Source organism: Rhinatrema bivittatum, chromosome 7, assembly GCF_901001135.1.
Source record: "Rhinatrema bivittatum chromosome 7, aRhiBiv1.1, whole genome shotgun sequence".
Lineage (NCBI taxonomy): Eukaryota > Metazoa > Chordata > Amphibia > Gymnophiona > Rhinatrematidae > Rhinatrema > Rhinatrema bivittatum.
Genome location: NC_042621.1, coordinates 269,681,768 through 269,699,582, shown reverse-complemented (window position 1 = coordinate 269,699,582; position 17,815 = coordinate 269,681,768). Strand labels below are relative to the sequence as shown.

Genomic DNA, 17,815 nt, shown 5'->3' with positions numbered 1-17,815 from the left:
ACCGACCCCCCCTACTTTAACAGCTCTCACAGACTCACTTAGCTGGAGAGTTACCACAGTGGAGCATAGATTTATAACCCAACGTAGCTTCCATATTTTTAACCCAGGGCTGGCCTGAGCTATATAACACTAAATTAGATTTTTGACAATTAGAGAGACTAATGTGAGCCATCGGATCCCAGGAGCAAAATTTCACAGCACGGCCTTTCTTTAATAAACATAACAGACTGCAGACACGAGAACTTGTGCTCTCTCTCTCTCTCTCTCTCTCACTTACTGGACCAACCCCCCCCCCCCCCCACCTCTCTCCTTCTTTCTCTACCTCACTCACTCTCCCTGATCCAGCCTGTTAAGTGGGCCATAGCTTTAGCTACCTCCTTGCTAGAAGCAATAAGACTGTTTGAAATGGTGGAGAAGGGAAGATTTTTACAGCAAGCGGCTCACATTCACTCAGGCAGACTCATAGCTCTGTCAGTCTGATTGGTCCTGAGTGGAGGCAGGAATGGCACCCAATGGACACCATGAGATTGGTTATAAAATTACAAGCATTTGTTCTGCTGTCAATATTTTTTGCTGCTTTTGCTCAAAGCTTTTTTTTTTTTTTTTTTTTTTTTTTTTCCAGTGGGGGAAGAAAAGTTAGTGCTAAACTAGTGCTTTTTTCCCTTATGCTCCCTTCCCGATGCACTTCCTGAATTCTTATTTTACTGAATCTGCTATTATATTTGCAGGGTTAATGGGACATTGCCTTACCCCCTTGTAGTCTCAAAACCTATTGCCTGTTAGAGCAATTGAGAAAAAAAATATGGGTATGTTTTGAAGGTGATGAGAAAGGAAGAGTAACAGCGATCAATGCAATACCTTCTGGATATGAAATTCTTTTTGCACAGTTTATTGGGAGATACTATAAAAAGCATTAAACCTTCAGATGCTACAAAGAGAGGTCAAATTTCAAATTACTCAGTCTTTTTTTTTTTTTTTTTTACAAAATAATCTTCTTATATTCATAAGGTCTTGATTTAAATTTTTCTCACCAAAGGGTTAAATGTTGACAATGTTCCAAAGTAAGTCATTGAAAGAATATCCTAGTGTTTCCCAACCTTCTCCTGGAGGCACATCCAGCCCGTCGGGTTTTCAAGGGATCTGTAATGAATATGCATGAGAGAGATTTGTGGCTTTCCTGAAAACCCGATGGGCTGGGGTGTCTCCTGGAGAAGGTTGGGAAACACTTAAATATACAATAAAGAGAATCTAGCCTTCCAGAGCATAGAACTGTAGGAGGAGAGATCATGAAGAGCATTACTTTCATACAAGTTTTATTTTAAGTCTATGGAAGATGTACAAAAGCATATTTCTCAGCTGGTGGTTTCTAGTTGAAGAACACTATTCTTCCAACTAAATGTTCTTAGAGCTGTATCTTGTTATGCATCAGCCACTGGAAAGGATTTGCTATATATTCCTCAGGCTTTAACAAGTACTCTACTCAAGCATTCACACTCTCACCATCTGTGCGCATAATTCCTATTTTTGCACATCTGTTTGAGGTTTTGTAGAACAAACTGAGTATGATTCCACCTCAGTGCAACTGAGCATCCAGGCAGTATTCTGGGCAGGATTAGGACTCGTAATCTTTGGCTCACAAGGAGCTGCCCTCATTAAACTCACAGAAACATAGAAACTCCGGCTCATTAGAAATTGGTGAGACTAGTTTTACAGGCTAAAAACTGGTGCCCTTATGTTTCTATTTGAACCAACCAAAATAAACTGGATAGTAGAGGATGAAATATTCTGCCTATCCTAGTATCCATCAGGTCAATACAGCAAAGACAACGGGCATAATTTATCTAGTGCTTCCTTAGCGTTTGGGTAGGTCACTCCCAACGAGTGTGTTATGCATCTCTGCCAGCAGATAGAGATGGAGCAAAAGCTGGGGGTCATGGCCATATAGTCCCGTCCTGACATCAGCTTGCCAGTATTCTCCGTCTCCAGCAGATGGTGAACATACATTTCCCTTCGGGGGATTGCCTGTGAGTAAAAAAAAAAAGAGAAGAAAAGAAGAAAGCAGTTGGAAAGGAAATATCTATGTAGCACCACTTGCCTCTTGAAGTGATACCATGCAGTCCCTCCCTCAGTAGAGTGCCTTCAGTCCTAAAGTCTTAACTGGCATGGACCTAAATTTCCAATTAGCGGTTGCAGTCTGAGAGAGTCTCAGCACTGAAGGCTTTAGCCCTCTCCCCACTAGCCGGGTCCCATTCTTGCTCTCAGGGAGGGCTGAGCTTAGGTAAAAAATTTTAACTTTAAAATAATAAAAAGAGTCAATGACAGGAAGACAGCAGAAAAAGGACCTGTTTCCTCAGTGTTCAGCTACCCCACTCATGACTGGGGAGTTCTGTGAGGTGAGGAGAGAGTGCAAGCATGGCAGGCCCCACTCCTAGGCTTCTCCCATTTTGGCGATTGGAGGCCATGGGGCACTTTCACGTGCTTTTTGCTGCAGGCTGTCAGCCCATACTTGTGCATCCATACGCACATCCATTCTCATTTGTGCGTTCAGTTTGAGTGTTTTTCCTTTTGGACACATATCTTGTGCATCCAGTTTAGGCATCGGTTCTGGGCATCCAGTCTGGGAATTTAGTTGGATGATTGGCCTAGGTGCATGGGCTTGGATGCACATTTTTTGTGGGTCCATTTTGGGTGCGCTTGTAAGCGCGGGAAAGCTAGGCATTGGGCTGTATGCTTAAAGCATGGCACTGTAAGACGTGTGGTGAAGAAACCTAAGTGCCTATCTATCTGTGCTGCATGGCACATCATGGCCATTCAGCTGGAGCTTTCTTTAAGCCTGTGTCAGCGCTGCCTGGATTTTCGAGGAGATTTGCCTCCTTCCAGTTTTGCCAATGATGGTCCATCTCCTCTGTCTGAGGGGAGTGAGACCGAGGGAGACACTGCAGGGGTGTCCCCTCCCATGATTGGTCCATGGGTTGAATCCTCAGGGGACACTGACTCGCAGGAAGTCAGGTTCGGGCATATGGGGCCTGGAATGGACCTCGCCTCCTTTTCCTGGGTGGAATTCTTTCAGGGATTGCAGACATTTTTACAGGGCTGTTCTGCTGAAGCAGCAGTTCCTACTAAGGTAAATCTGGGCACTCCAAGTGCTCCCCCACCTGTCTCCATGATCAAGCACCGAGGCACAGTGCGGTCTGACAGAGCTTGAATGCAGGTGGATCAGGATGATACCAATGATGATGGTGGTGGCTCTCCTGGTGAGGAAGGGGACATTCCCCCAGATTTGAAGCCATATAGAACTTTTCTACATTTCTTTCAGAGAGATGAGTTGCCAGGTCTGATATCTCAAACCCTGAAGACACTTGGGGTAAATGGGCCTGACTCTTTTGGTCAAGGATCCTATTTTGGTCACTGTGCGCAAGGCTTGTTGTTTGTTTCACCTCTTGGACGCCATCCAGGAATTGATTGATCTGGAATAGAGTGTACCAGAGGTATCTTTTAGGTGCGGCTCTGAAGAATGCTCAGGATAGGAGGATTGAGGCTATCCTGAATTAAGACTTTGAGGCAGTGACAATGAAGAGAAGAGATGGCTGAGGTCTTTAAAATCATGAGAGGTCTTGAATGAGTGGATGTGAATCGGTTATTTACACTTTCAGATAATAGAAAGACTAGAGAGCACTCCATGAAGTTAGCAAGTAGCACATTCTAGACTAATCGGAGAACATTCTTTTTCACTCAATCCACAATTAAGCTCTGGAATTTGTTGCCAGAGGATGTGGTTAGTGCAGTTAGTGTAGCTGGGTTTAAAAAAGGGTTGGATAATTTCTTGGAGGAGAAGTCCATTAACTGCTATTAATCAAGTTGACTTAGGGAATAGCCTCTCCTATTACTGTCATCAGTAGCATGGGATCTTCTTAGTGTTTGGGTACTTGCCAGGTTCTTGTAGCCTGTTTGGCCTCAGTTAGAAACAGGATGTTGGGCTTGATGGACCCTTGGTCTGATCCGGCAGGGCAATTTCTTATGTTCTTATGTTCTTTACTTACAAATTCCATCTTGTTGTGCCTTGGTAGCTTGGGCTATCTTTCATCTTTGTCAAGAATCTGGTGGTGCTGGGTCTGATCTGGAACCTATGGTAGAACCGGGAGCTGCTTTCTTGGCTGATGTGCACTGTGACTTGGTACACACAGCTGCCAGAGGAGCTGCTTCAGTTCTTGCGGCCAGGTGGCAGTTGTGGCTATGCAACTGGTCTGCAGATACAATTTCAAAGTCCAATCTGACTAAGCTGCTCTTCAAAGGCTCACTTTTGTTTGGCAGTGAATTGGAAAAAATGGCAAGTAAATGGGGAGAGACCCAGGTCCTTCATTTTCTGGAAGATGATAAGCCAGTTTCCCAGATTTTTCAGACAATGGCCGCTCTCGAGACTACTAGTGTTTTCAGCCTTATAGGAGAGGTTCTTTCCAGAGATCCCATTGCTTCCACAAGTCTCAGTCCTTTCACTCCCAAGGTCCTTGAAAGGATGTCTGCTCCTGATGCAGAGCCCCTTGGACTTCCCAATGAAGGTTTGTGAGCTCACCTGATCGTGCAGGAGATAGGTGGTCATCTATCTGGTTTTATTATAGGTGGGTCCAAATTACTTCAGATCAATGGGTTCTCAAAGTGGTTCGGAATGGATATGCTCTAGAATTTCTTCTCATTCCTCCAGATGCCTTCATGGTCTCTCCATGCAACTGCCCTCAGAAGAGGGTAGAAGTGGAAGTGACATTACAAAGGCTGTTGAATCCGAAAGCAGTGATTCCTGTTCCCAAATTGTAGCAAAATATGGGCCAATATTCCATTTATTTTGTCATGTCCAAGAAGGAAGGGTCATTTCATCCCATACTGGATCTCAAAGGCTTCTACCAACATCTATGAATCATGCATTTCAGGATGGAAACAGTGCACTCTGTCATGATGGCGGTTCAAGTAGGGCAGTACCTCATGTCTCTGGATCTCACAGAGGCGTATCTGCATATTCCCATCTGGCAGAAACTTCAGTAGTTCCTCTGATTTGCCATCCTGGATCATCATTACGAGTTTCAGACCTTGCCTTTAGGACTAGCCACAGTGCCCAGGACCTTTTCCAAGGCCATGGTAATGGTAGCAGTGGCTCTTTGCAAAGAGAGCATTCTAGTTCATCCCATCTGAATGACTGGTTGATTCATGCCAAGACATTGAAAGAGAGTCTTCGTGCTTCCCGCAGGGTCATTTCCTTGCTACAGGAGCTAGGCTGGGTGGTGAATCTGGCCAAGAGCAATTTGTAGTGATCTCAGAAAATGGAGTATCTCAGGGTTCGTTTTGATACAAGCCATGGCAGAGTGTTCTCAGATCCACACATTGATGCTGTGAGTTTGGTCCCTCCGGAACTCTGTTCATCCAACAGTGTGGTCTTATCTTCAGGTCCTGGGGTGGATGGTGCCATATTAGAAGTGGCTCCCTGGGCAAGGGAACATATGCGCCCTCTTCAGCACACCTTGCTCTCCTGATAGAATCTGCAGTTGCAGAACTATGCGGTGAGGCTGCTCCTTCCTGTTTCGTCCGTCAGTGCTAGACGGCTTCGCCCCATTTTCCTCACCTTATTCACGGGTCCTCCCGCTTACCTAGGAAAGATGGCTACCACCATGTCTACAAGCCGACCTCTCCGGCGTCCCCAGAGTGGCTATGGTGCTGCCTCCGCCATGCTCCTCCCAGGTACCTACTAGGGTGCGCACACGCGTGTGTCACCCACGTCTTTATGCAACCCTTGGCACGAACCTCGGGGGCATTCCCTCTTACTGACGTCACGCCATCCGGGTATATAACATCTACTATTTTGCTAGCTCATTGAGTTAGCAAGGACTTGGACTTGACTCCGGATATGTTCCGTTCCTGTCTACGCTACTCTGCTGCTTCCGTACTGCCACTGGAAGCTCTCTCTCTGCCCTTCGGGGTAACTGCTAACCTGGGTACCAGCTCCTCGGGGGCCCTCTGCTTTATTTCAGGTGTCTTACAGGGAACAGGTACTCGCTCCTTGAGAGCCTGCTCTCCCTGCCTCAGTGCCTGCACTTACTTCTACAACCTGGTGGAATCACCTGTCTACGGCAAATACTCTCAGTCTATCTCATCCACAGTACTTCCTTGCTGGGAAACCTACTTCGGAACCTCCCATTACTAATGGGTGGGAAAGGCTCCCTCTGCCAAGGTCCCTGAGACTGCAACTACCAGACTGCCTCATTACTGCCACCTCTGGTGGTACTCTTCAAAGTTGTTTAATAAAGAACTAACTGTGTTTGTGAGTTCTGAGTCTAGCCTAGTATTGTGGCTCCTCACGGGGCTCCTCCCCATGGGTGTGGTCATCTGCCACAGTACCCAAGGATCCACTCAAACACCGCTCATTCATAACACTTCCATTAGAGGTGAGAACCCAGTTGAACTGGTGGTTACACGCAGACCATCTCAGGAAGGGAATTTCCCTGATTATACTGGATTAGTTGATACTCACAACAGATGTGAGCATCCGGGGTTGGGGGGCTCACTGTCAGGAGATAGTGATGCAAGAGTGCTGAAATGAAGCAGACCGGCAGTGGAACATCAACAGATTGGAGGCATGAGCGGTTCGGTTGGCATGCCTGTGGTTCGCAGAGTGATTAAAGGCTTGGGTGGTCCAGGTAATGTCCAACAATGCAACAACAGTGGCTTACATCAATCATCAGGGTAGAATCAAGAGTCGACAGATGTCGGGGGAGATAGATGCGCTCATGGTAAGGGCAGAGCAGCATCTCCTAAGCATCTCCACCTCTCACAATGCCGGAAAGGACAATATCAGAGTCAATTTCCTCAGCAGGAGAAGCTTGGACCCAGGAGATTGGAAATTGGAGGACAAGGATTTTTAGTTCCTGGTGAACTGCTGGGGCCTACCAGATCTAGACCTGTTGGCAAACTTCAACAACGTTAAGGTCCCACACTTCTTCAGCCTTGGGTGAGACCCAGAAGCGATGGGCATAGACACTGTCATTCAGGAATGGCCATATGCGCCCTGCTGTATGCATTCCGGCCCTGGCCTTTGTTAGGCAGGCTGGTACAGAAGATTGCAAGTTAAACCAACACCGTCCTTTTGGTGGCTCCAGATTGAGCTTGAAGGCTGTGGTATGCAATCTCCAGAGACTTCTGGTGGGCAGTCCCCTCCAGCTACCATCTTGGACAGATCTGTTACGTCAGGGGCCCATTCTGCATGAGGATCCAGGTTGGTTCTTTCTTATTGTTTGGCCATTGAAAGAGCTTGGTTGTTGGAGCACAGTTATTCACCTGCTGTAATTTACACTCTTCTGTAGGCCTGGAAATTTTCTACTCCTCTAGCTTATTTTAGAGTTTGGAGAGTCTTTGAGGCCTGGTGATCTGAGTGAGGTACTCAACTGCTCAAGGTTGATATTCCTTTGATTTTGGACAGGACAGCTTGCTTAAGGGTTTGGCCCTTAACATCTTGAAGGTTCAAGTTGCAGCATTGGTTTGTTACAGGGGAAGAGTCAATAGATGGCCTTGGTTTTCCCATCCGGACGTGTCCATTTCTTGCAGGGAGTTAATCATCTTTGCCCCCTTTGTGGCTTCCGGTGCCTTTGTGGGATCTTAACTTGGTCCTAGAGTTCTTGGCAGGTCCGACTTTTTAACTGCTGCTTACTCTTTTCTTGTAGCTGCTTATCTTGAAGACAGTTTTCTGGTAACAATCTGTTCAGCACATCGCGTCTCTGAGCTGCAGGCTCCTTTCTGCCCGGAGCCTTTTCTCTATATGACTCCGGGTGCAGTTCAGCCTTGGATTGTGCCCTCTTTTTTGCTCAAAGTGGTTTTGGACTTTCATTTGAATCAGTCCATTTCTCTGCTTGCCTTGGACAGGACAGAAATGAAGCTGAGTACCGCCTTTTGCGTTCCTTGGATATCGAGTGTCATTTACTGTGGTACTTGAAGATTAATAAGATTGTTCGGAAGTCTGATCGCCTGTTTGTGCTCCATGGTGGAGGTAAGCAGGGAGCACTAGCGACGCGGGCAACAATTGCCCACTGGTTGAGGGAAGTCATTACAGCAGCCTATGTTGCTGCTGAGGTTGCCTTCCTGAAACAAATTAGACCCCATTCCATGAGGGCTCAGGCAGTATCATGGGTGGAACTTTGTTTGTTGTTGCATGCTAAAATTTGCTGAGTGGGGATATGGTCATCTTTGCACACCTTCTCCAAACATTACCGCTTGGATGTTAGGGCTAGGAAGGATGCCGCTTTTGCGCTGGCAGTTTTGACTGGACCGCTGGCAGCCTCCCACCCTTTTCATGATTAACTTTTGTAAATCCCACTCTTTGGGATTGACCTACCCAAACACTAAGGAAGGAGAAATTACTACTTACCTGATAATTTAGTTTCCTTTAGTGAAAGGTAGGTCAATCTCAGACCCGCCCTCGGCTGCCGGAGTTTGAATTTGTGGTTAGCCTTCTTAGGGCGAGCTATGCAGAGTATGATTCCTGCTCTTCTTTGATGCTTAGTAAGTGGCTTCTCTAACTCTTAGTTTGCTAAATATGTTCCTTCTTTTGGTTGAGCTCAGTGTTCCTGTTGGTTGAAAAAATGAATGGTTGTCTGCTGCTAATAATGTTCAAGTATAATCAGTTTTGTTCACAGTTTGGCTTTTCCAGAGAATACTGGTGGGCTGATGTCAGGATGGGACCATATGGCCATGACATCAGCTTTTGCTCCATCTCCATCTGCTGGCAGAGGTGCATAACCCACTCATTAGGACTGAATTACCCTTCACTAAAGGAAAGGAAATTATCAGATAAGTAGTCATTTCTCCTTTCCTCGTAGGCACCAAATGACAAAAAAACATTTAATCAATGAAACCCAAAGTGTCAGAGGACTTTATAGCAAGGACTTTATTTCTCTTTACAATGCCTTTCTATTGAGAGGTTGGGAAGATGTCCCCTAATAATTGTTGGATTCACCATCATGGGCAAATGCTGTGCTGGAATCACATTAGCTTTGGAATTACAGGTATGCCCTTCATCCTTTACATGGGTCACACTCTTTTTTTGCATGCAGTTCAACTTCTGGCGCAGAGCATTGAAAACAATCATAGTCCAAACAGAAATGTAACCAAAGCAGGAATGGCAGTGAAGCACAAATCACTGTTAATCTGGAAACACTATTCAGTTCCCCTAATCCATCACTCTCTCATTTTGAGCAAGTCACTTAATCTCCCAGGGTTAAAACTTAGGAGTTCGTTTACTAAGTCATGGTATTTTTCCTAAAGAAAAAATTATCATGGAATTCACTAATCAGCAACTCAATACCTCAGGTTAGTGAATCCTGCTGGATTTTTTCCTGGCGGTAAAATACTGCAGTGAAGAGGCCCTACATACCGGGTTCACCATCTTTTAAAAAGCCCATGTATCCTGTAGAATTCCCAACCCAGTCATAGCACCAAAATCAGTTGAGATCTGGTGTGACTCCTCTCCCATCCCTCCTTTGTCCCTCCTGAAGTGGCCAAAATGTTCCAAAATGATAATTTTGGCCCATACCCAACCCACAGTTCCAAACTCCATCCCCTATGTGAGCACAAAGTGATCTCTCCACATCCCTCCAGACCTCCTCTTCCTCCAACAGCACATCCAATTCCTCCAGACTATCTCTTTCCAATCCCTGGTGGTCCAGTGAATCCCAAATTCCCGCTGGTCTTGACCTTCCAATCCTTGCAGGTCAGCCAGAGCGATGGTCAAAATGGCACCAGCTAATTGCAGTCTCACTTTTGCCCAATCACATGATCAGGGCAAAAATGAGGCTGAGTCTGGCCAGCACCATGTTCAAGATGGAGCTAGATGATCAGTAGCCCGAGGGGACTATTGGGGAGCTATTGGACCACCAGGAATTGGAAAATAATATTCCAGACGGGTCAAGTGAGTTAGGGGGAAGAGGAGGTCTGAGTTGGGCGGAAGGTAACTTTGTGCTCACATAGGGCAGGTTTTGGAACTGGGGATGGAGCCAGGTCAAAAGTATCTTTTTTTAACATTTTGGCTGCCTCATGGGGTGGCATGAGAGGATGGGAGAGGGGATCTCACCAATTTCGGCACTATGACTTAAGAGAGGAAGTAGATGTAGCTAACTTTTCATAAAAAAGCATAGTTGTGGACTTTGCAGCAAGCTGCCTTATTTTGTTACCATATTAATAAGCTGATTTGCATGTATTTGCATGCATAAGAACATAAGACTTGCCATACTGGGTCAGTCCAAGGTCAATTAAGCCCAGTATCCTGTTTCCAATAGTGGCAAATTCAGATCACAAGCATCTGGCAGGATCCTAAGGGGTAGATAGATTTCAAGCTGTTTATCCCAAGAATAAGCAGTAGATCTGGTATATGGACTTTTCCTCCAGTAAATTGTCCAAACAATTTTTAAAAATAACTATATACTTATAGCTTTCACCACATCCTCTGGCAACGTATTCCAGAGCTTAATTATGTGTTGAGTAAAAATATATTTTCTCTTATTAGTTTTAACTAACTTCATTGTCTGTCCCCTGGTCTTTGTACTTTTTGAAAGAGCAAACAACATATTAACGCTTATTCATTCCATTCCACTCATTATTTTATAAATCTTTATCATATCTCCCCTCAACCATCTTTTCTCCAAGAGGAAGAGTCCTAACCTCGTCAGCCTTTCCTCATAGGGGAATTGTTCCATTTTGGTTACCCTTCTCGCTACCTTTTCCTAACTCTGCTATATCTTTTTTGAGATGTGGTGACCAGAACTGCACATGATACTCAAGATGAAGTCACACCATGGACTGATACAGAAGCATTGTGATATTCTCTATTTTATTCTCCATTCCTCTCCTAATAATCCCTAGCATTCAATTTACTTTGTGGCTGTTGCTACTCACTGAGCAGAAGATTTTAATGTATTATTATCAATGATGACGCCTAGATCCTTTTCCTGAATAGTGATTCCTAATGTGCAACCTTGCACTGTATAGTGATAATTTGAGTTACTATTCCCTAAGTGCATCAATTTGCACTTGTCTACATTAAATTTCATTTGCCATTTGCATGCCCAGTCTCCCAGTTTTACAAGGTCCTCTTGCAATCTCTCACAATCCTCTTGTGATTTAACAACTTTAAATAATTTTGTGTCATCAGCAAATTTGATCAACTCACTTGTTGTCCCCATTTCCAGGTCGTTTATAAATATATTAAAAAGCAGTGGTCCCAGAACAGATCCCTGGAGCACTCCACTGTTCACCTTTCTCTATTGGGAAAATTTACTATTTGGGAAAATCAGCTCATTTTAATACCCACATTGCTCCATCTTTTTGGGGGATGGATTATTTATTTATTTATTTATTTATTTATTTATTTAAAGGCTTTTATATACCGGAGTTCATGCACTAGTGCATACCACTTCGGTTTACACAGAACAAGGAACAGAAAGTTACATCAAACAGACTGAACAATTAAACAAATATACAATTACATCCAACGATTGGGTATAAATAACATGGCTAACTTAGTAGGAACTTAGAGTTTGAGGTAAAGGAGAGAAATAGTACCAAGTGGTAACAGAACAATGTTAATAGCTAAATAATAAATATAAATAGTAAATACAAATTCTTATAATAAATACAGGTGCTTACAGATTACAGTCTTCATGAAAAGTTTACGTCTACAGAATAGGGTTAAGTAAATAAGAACTGGCGGTTATTTCTATAGGAGTGAAAAATTATATGCAAAAAAATTTCTATAGGAGTGAAAAATTATATGCAAAATTTATAATTCCATGTGTTATCCCTACAGTAATGCATTTACCATGCAGTAAACACTATTTATCACGCTGTAAAACCTTAACCAAGCTTAGTAAATGAATCCCATAGGTTGTAGGCTCCATCAGGGAGAAACACTGAATTCATATGAATTATATTATCCTGTGCTGTAGGCAGTGAGGGCAGTGTATAATAAATAATGTTAAATATTTGACATTTACAGATTTTAGCACCTAAAGATAACCAATATTTTTATTTTTGTTATGTTTGTTTTCATTCCAAGTTTAGTATGATGAGGATGAACAGATGACACCATATTATTATGGACAGGCAGAGTCAGTCCTGATTCTTTCCCACTGTTTATGGGTGCAGACTCGCAGCTCCAGTTTATCTGAGAAAAGTTGGATTTTAAATCCATAGATGCAGTGGGGCAAAATGAAAACTAATTTATTCTGTCCTTGTTAACCTGAAACCATCTGGTAACTCTAGTTGCAGTACTGCTAATTCTGAATCATTTTCATGAAAATGGCTTGTTTCTCCCACATGAACTAAAAAAGTAACATTTATTTTTCAGCATGCCATATGGTTGCCAATGAGACTTCTTACTAGTGCACACCAGTTTGAAAAGGCCAAAGCAGGGGTGAAGCTAGTGATCTGGAACATACATACCGAAATTTGCTTTCTTGATCGTACTGTGCTTCCAATTGAGTATGATGCAGTGTAAATACTTAGGGGCAGATTTTAAAACCTGCACGTGGGCGCAGATTTGTTCGCGCAACCCAGCGTGAACAAATCTATGCCCGATTTTCTGCGCGCGCATGTTATAAAATCCAGGGTCGGCGCGCGCAAGGGGGTGCACAATTATGCAACTTGTGAGCGCCGAGCCGCGCAACCTGCCTCGGAGGGAACTTTCCTTCTGCCCTCCCCCCCCCCCCCCCCGCACCTTCCCCTCATTTCCCCTACCTAACCCGCCCCCCAGCCCTACCTAGAACCCCCCCTTACCTTTGTTTAAGAAGTTACGCCGGCCTCCTGGCCAGCACAATTTATGCTCGCCGGCCAATGGCAGGCCCGCGATCCCGGGCACAGCAGCAAATGGCCGCTGCGCCTGGAGGCTCAGGCCACGCCCCACTGCCCTGGAATGCCCACGCTCCGCCCCTTTTTGCAAGCTCCGGGACATACGCGCATCCAGGGGCTTGCTCAGCGCGCACAGGTGCAGGCAGGGGCAGCTTTTCGGGGGTTACGCACGTAACCCTTTGAAAATCTGCCCCTTATTGTCCTGCAACTTTATGAAGTCAAAGCTAGACTCTTTTTGTTTTTGTTTGTTTTTTGTTTTTTAAACTCAGATGAAGTTTGGTTTATGAACGCCACCATACGTTTCAATTAATATAAGCAGTTCCATTAAAAAAAAACAATCCACACACACACACACACACTCACATTTTAGCTCATCTCTACTACTGCTACTACTCTGCAGTAGCTCCAGGGTAGCAATTTTTTTCTGAAAGTTGAATAGAACCTCCTGGAAATTCTTAGAATGAGTTTGTGCATTCCCTGAAAATTTTGACTTCTCCTCTATGCTTCTGTAACACAAAGGCAAAAAATAAGGTATTGTGCTGTTCTCACAAACACGTTCTGCCATCCTTTGTGATGCTAAAGAGCCAGTCAAACTTTTCCCCAGCTTCAGATACCAAATAAACTCAGTTCTTGATTACTCTTGGTGCACTTTTCATTCACAGTGCATGTTGAAGAACAATTCAACATGCACTGTGAATGAAAAGGCACCAAGAGTAACTGCATAGATTGAAGAGACTGAAACAACTGTGAGAAGTTCTGTCTGGAAGCCAGAAGTCTGAGGAGGAGAACTGCAACTGAAGCAGAAGCTGTGAGTTAATAAGTGGTGAAAAAATGATGCTTCTTAGGAACTTGTAGAAGGATCCAGGAAGAGCTCATAGCTTTCCACGTCCTTTTCTTACTGAAAGTCCCGTCTAGGCAATAAACTGTCCAAACCTGCTTTTGGAGGAAGGGGAGAGGAACCCAGAGCGAGAGAGAGAGCAAAACAGGAACAGACCCAATAGGAAGTTCAGAAACATTCAAACACTAACCAATCAGGGTAAAGAATGTAAACCCTACAAAACTCTCAACTACACTATATCACAAGATGACACAAGGTGGCAGTATAATAAAGAAACAGAACAGGTATAGTTTGGAACAAAGTTGAACTTTTGTTACATCTCTAAATCCTCACCATCCATAGACTTTATTGTTAATGCAATTCTACTGTTCTGGTAGATTCTGCATATGACATAGATTTTACTGAGTCACTTTCTTTCATTCATTTTTAAAATGTCTGCTTATTATCTACCTCCCCTACTACATTATCCATAAACATTAGTTCTGGCAGATGTTGCAGGGAGGCCCAGGTGTGCTCAACAAGAGAATGGAAAATTTTATTTATATCAACCCTGTATCCTGATAGTACTATTAGCCCAAAAGCTCTGCTAACAGAAGTGATAGCACATATGACTAGATTATTTATGTGCAGTGAACAAAATTGCCTGAAATTTAACAGGATGTTTGAGATGGGATAACTACATCGAATTGGATAGAAACCATTATCCCCTTCAGTTCCTCTACCTTAAACTTCATGGTAAAGCTTTATTCACTCTATACCTAATTTAATTTAGATCATTCCTTCAATGCACATTTTAAATGTTGAAACTCCAACTGGAGAGAGTAGAGAGGTACAAACAATTCAAAGTCAAATTCAAGCCAAGCGGATTTTCTGCTTGGTTTCAGTTTGGCAGGAAAATCAGATTTTCCCTGGATCCTCTTTATTTCCTGGTGGATGTAAAGAAAATCCAAAGTGCATCTGCAAATATCTAAAACATCAAAAATAGATCTCAAAATTAGTACTAATCTACTTGTAATTTTCTGAAAATTTGACTAAAAAAATGCATTCAAATTCACCAGCCATTTCAAAATCTGATCAAATTTGGGTCAGATGCACTAAAGAAGTTTTTCCATTTTGTATACATGGGGAAAATACTTGGCACACCTGGGCCTTAAATAGCTAATTTGAAAATTTGAGAATTTTTTTCAGATGTATGGGAAGTTCATGGATTTTCCATCAAGCCTACTTTTTGAGAACTTGCACATCTCCACTGGAGAAAACCCATTTTCAGTAAAAGAGATTTTAGTCCTGCAGCTTATTTTAATATATTTCTTGTCTTTCCTTTGGATGAGCTATGCTAATGCTGCCTGTGTCATTGGAATAATTCCAGGTTTTTGTATTAGACCAGGTGAGGCTACTTCCTTTTCCTTTTTGAGAAACACCAAGATTTTATTTCCAGCTGTACTAAGACCATTCCTGCAGAATTAAAACCGCAGAAAGCCGAAATAAAGCCTGTCCTGCCTGAGGCAGAGATTCACTGAGCAGGAATACAGACAGAACTAGTTTTGAGGGAGGTGAGGACCAAGCAAGGCAGTGGCCCAAGGCTCCAGCACCACAAGGGACCCTTCTTGGCAACGGAAATGATGTGGGCGAAGCAAAGCTTCAGCATGCCTAGCATTGGCTGGGCCCACTCCTTAGCTTCATGCCCTGGGGCCCCCCAGTGTCTCTAAGACTGGCCCTAAATACAGAGAAAAGTGAGAGCCCCAAATCCATGAGCAGCTGGGCAGGACTGACAGAGGGCAAAATGCCATTCTGGTCAAGAGTTGCTTTCAGCACAGCCCTTCTCTTTTGGGCTTGCATCCTTGTAGACAGACTGAAAAGGGTGACATGGCGCTCCCCTCTCTGGCTGGGTTCCCAGAGCAATCACCCTGCTTTCCCACTGCTATTACTGGCATCAGTAGCCTGGGATCTTCTTAGTGTTTGGGTGTTTGCCAGGTGCTTCTAACCTGGATTGGCCACTGTTGGAAACAGGATGTTGGGCTTGACGGACCCTTGGTCTGACCCAGTATGGCATGTTCTTATTTTCTTATTTGTAATCTTGCATCTGAGGGACAGGGGGCACTGTTGTGAGATGGCTTCTGTCAATGCTAAGACTGTAGGTTTTGAGTTCTGTAGAGACGATAATTAAGAAAGAGGATAGGGCAACGTTCTAGCGGAAGGAGACGTGTAAGAATGTCATGCTGCTATTGTTGTGCCTCGGGCCCAAGGTTTTCTTTGAAGCAGACTAAGGACTTTTATTCTTTAAGGTTTTAGAGTGTGTGTGAGCTGTGGCTGGGGACTCACTTCAAATACAGTAATAGTCCGGTTTTATATGCAGTCACATCCTTCATCCAAACAGGATTGCCATGCGCTTTAAAGTCGTAACACTGCAGAAAGTGGAATTCAGCCACCTCTAGAGTAGACGCTGCGCTAAACTTTTCAGTGTTTGGAAACAGCCTGACATCTTCCAAAGAGGAGAAAGAATGATCCACTTTGTGACTATGGAAACTGAACATCAACAGTTCAAGCAAGGAATCGTGACAACATTCCTATACAAAACAACCAGTGCACAGGCTAACAAACAACACAGAATTGTACTGGTACTTCAGCCATTTAAACAAAATAGCATGTGAGCCAAACCGGTGACTCAATGGTAAGTGCTTGCACTGTCATGTGGAGGACCTGGATTTGGTTCCCCAGGCCGGCCGGGGTTGGGGATGCACCAGTGGTAGCGCGCACAGACCCTGGGGAGGAAGGGAGGAGCATTTCGGCCATTGCACAGTGGTGACACCTAGTGGTCTGAATTAAGGTTCCCATTACCCAGGTTCTGGAGGGAGGCCTGGTTCATGGGCCTCTGTGTGAGGACCCCTGCTGCGACTGCTGGGCTGAGTTAATATAAAATCAGGGAAGTGGGGAAACTCCAGGTAATTGCAAATAAGGCTCATGGCAACGTAGCGCAATAGAAAATGGTTCCGGCTGAGCTGGAAACCCAGAAAAAACTGTCAGGCCAAAACAAAAAAAAAATTACATGCCATGAATTAAATAAGTGAAATTTTGGCTTAGCTCGGTACAGATTTTTGAATGCCTTTTTTTTTTGTGGGTGTGTTTGTGACTACTTTATGACTTCCAGAAATTGTAGCTGGATGTAAAGTGTAAAGACAGAACCCAGGAAATCTTAGGTGCTGTCCACTGGATTGCCCATCCTTCCTATGCCAGGATCCAGTTCTAGGACACTGGACTCGGAAAGAGATACTGAATGAGCAAGCAGAGAGAGGGGAACGTGGAAATGCCAAGAGCACTGAAGATGTTCCTGTGGCCCGCTGCACCTGTTTAGACTTTTTAGGGGAGGAAGGTTACGCCGAGCTCGGGCAGGGTCAGAATGTCAGTTCATCCCACTAAAACGTGCGGTTTCTTCCTCCCTCATCCCTTGTGCTTGCAAGTTGCATCATCATCATCTGATAGCTTGAAAAGCAATTGTTGCCATCCTGCCGAGAAAAGCTAAATACCAGAACAGCAGTTTTAGAAGAATGGGGGGAGAAAATATTAACAGAAGATTAAAAAAAAAAAAAGAAGAAGAAGAAGAAGACATATAATTCAGCATAGACCAAGGGATAAATATATTAAGGCTCCACCAGTAGCAACAGAAACTTTTCACATTTCTCTTCTAGTCCTTTAATGTCCTTTTGCTAAAATGAGCTCGGCAGCTTCAGGACAATTGGATCTAATGAATCTTTTAACAGCTAATTGGCTTAATTCTATCTTCTTCCCCTCTACTCCCCCTTTTAGCTTTATCCGGAAAGGAAGAGCCTAAGAGAGGAATAAGGTGGGAGGAGGAGAAGGGGGGGGAGGGGGCTGAGAAGAGCTCTACCTGCTGAGGTTGTTTTGCAGGAAGGATTAGGGTGGGGAGATCTGGGAGGAGGGGCCCAGTGATGGCTCGAGATCTGATGGTAAAAACCCCACTGAAATTACAGCTGTATTGCTAGCTTTGCCAACTCCATCTAAAAATGATGGATGAGGGCCAGAGTGGTTTATCCAATTGATGTATTAGCAGCGCCTCCAACAAATCTATAATTCATTTTCAGCCGA

At 44.0% G+C, this 17,815-nt stretch overlaps 1 protein-coding gene across 1 annotated transcript in view; it reads left to right on the top strand.

The window, feature by feature from the left end:
• LOC115096222 (solute carrier family 2, facilitated glucose transporter member 5-like) overlaps positions 1-17,815 on the top strand; it is an 89,193-nt gene that overhangs the window by 51,112 nt on the left and 20,266 nt on the right. Inside the window, 3 exon segments of the mRNA XM_029610732.1 lie at positions 7,900-8,023; positions 8,917-9,038; positions 15,005-15,098. Coding sequence (XP_029466592.1) covers positions 7,900-8,023; positions 8,917-9,038; positions 15,005-15,098 — 340 coding nt within the window.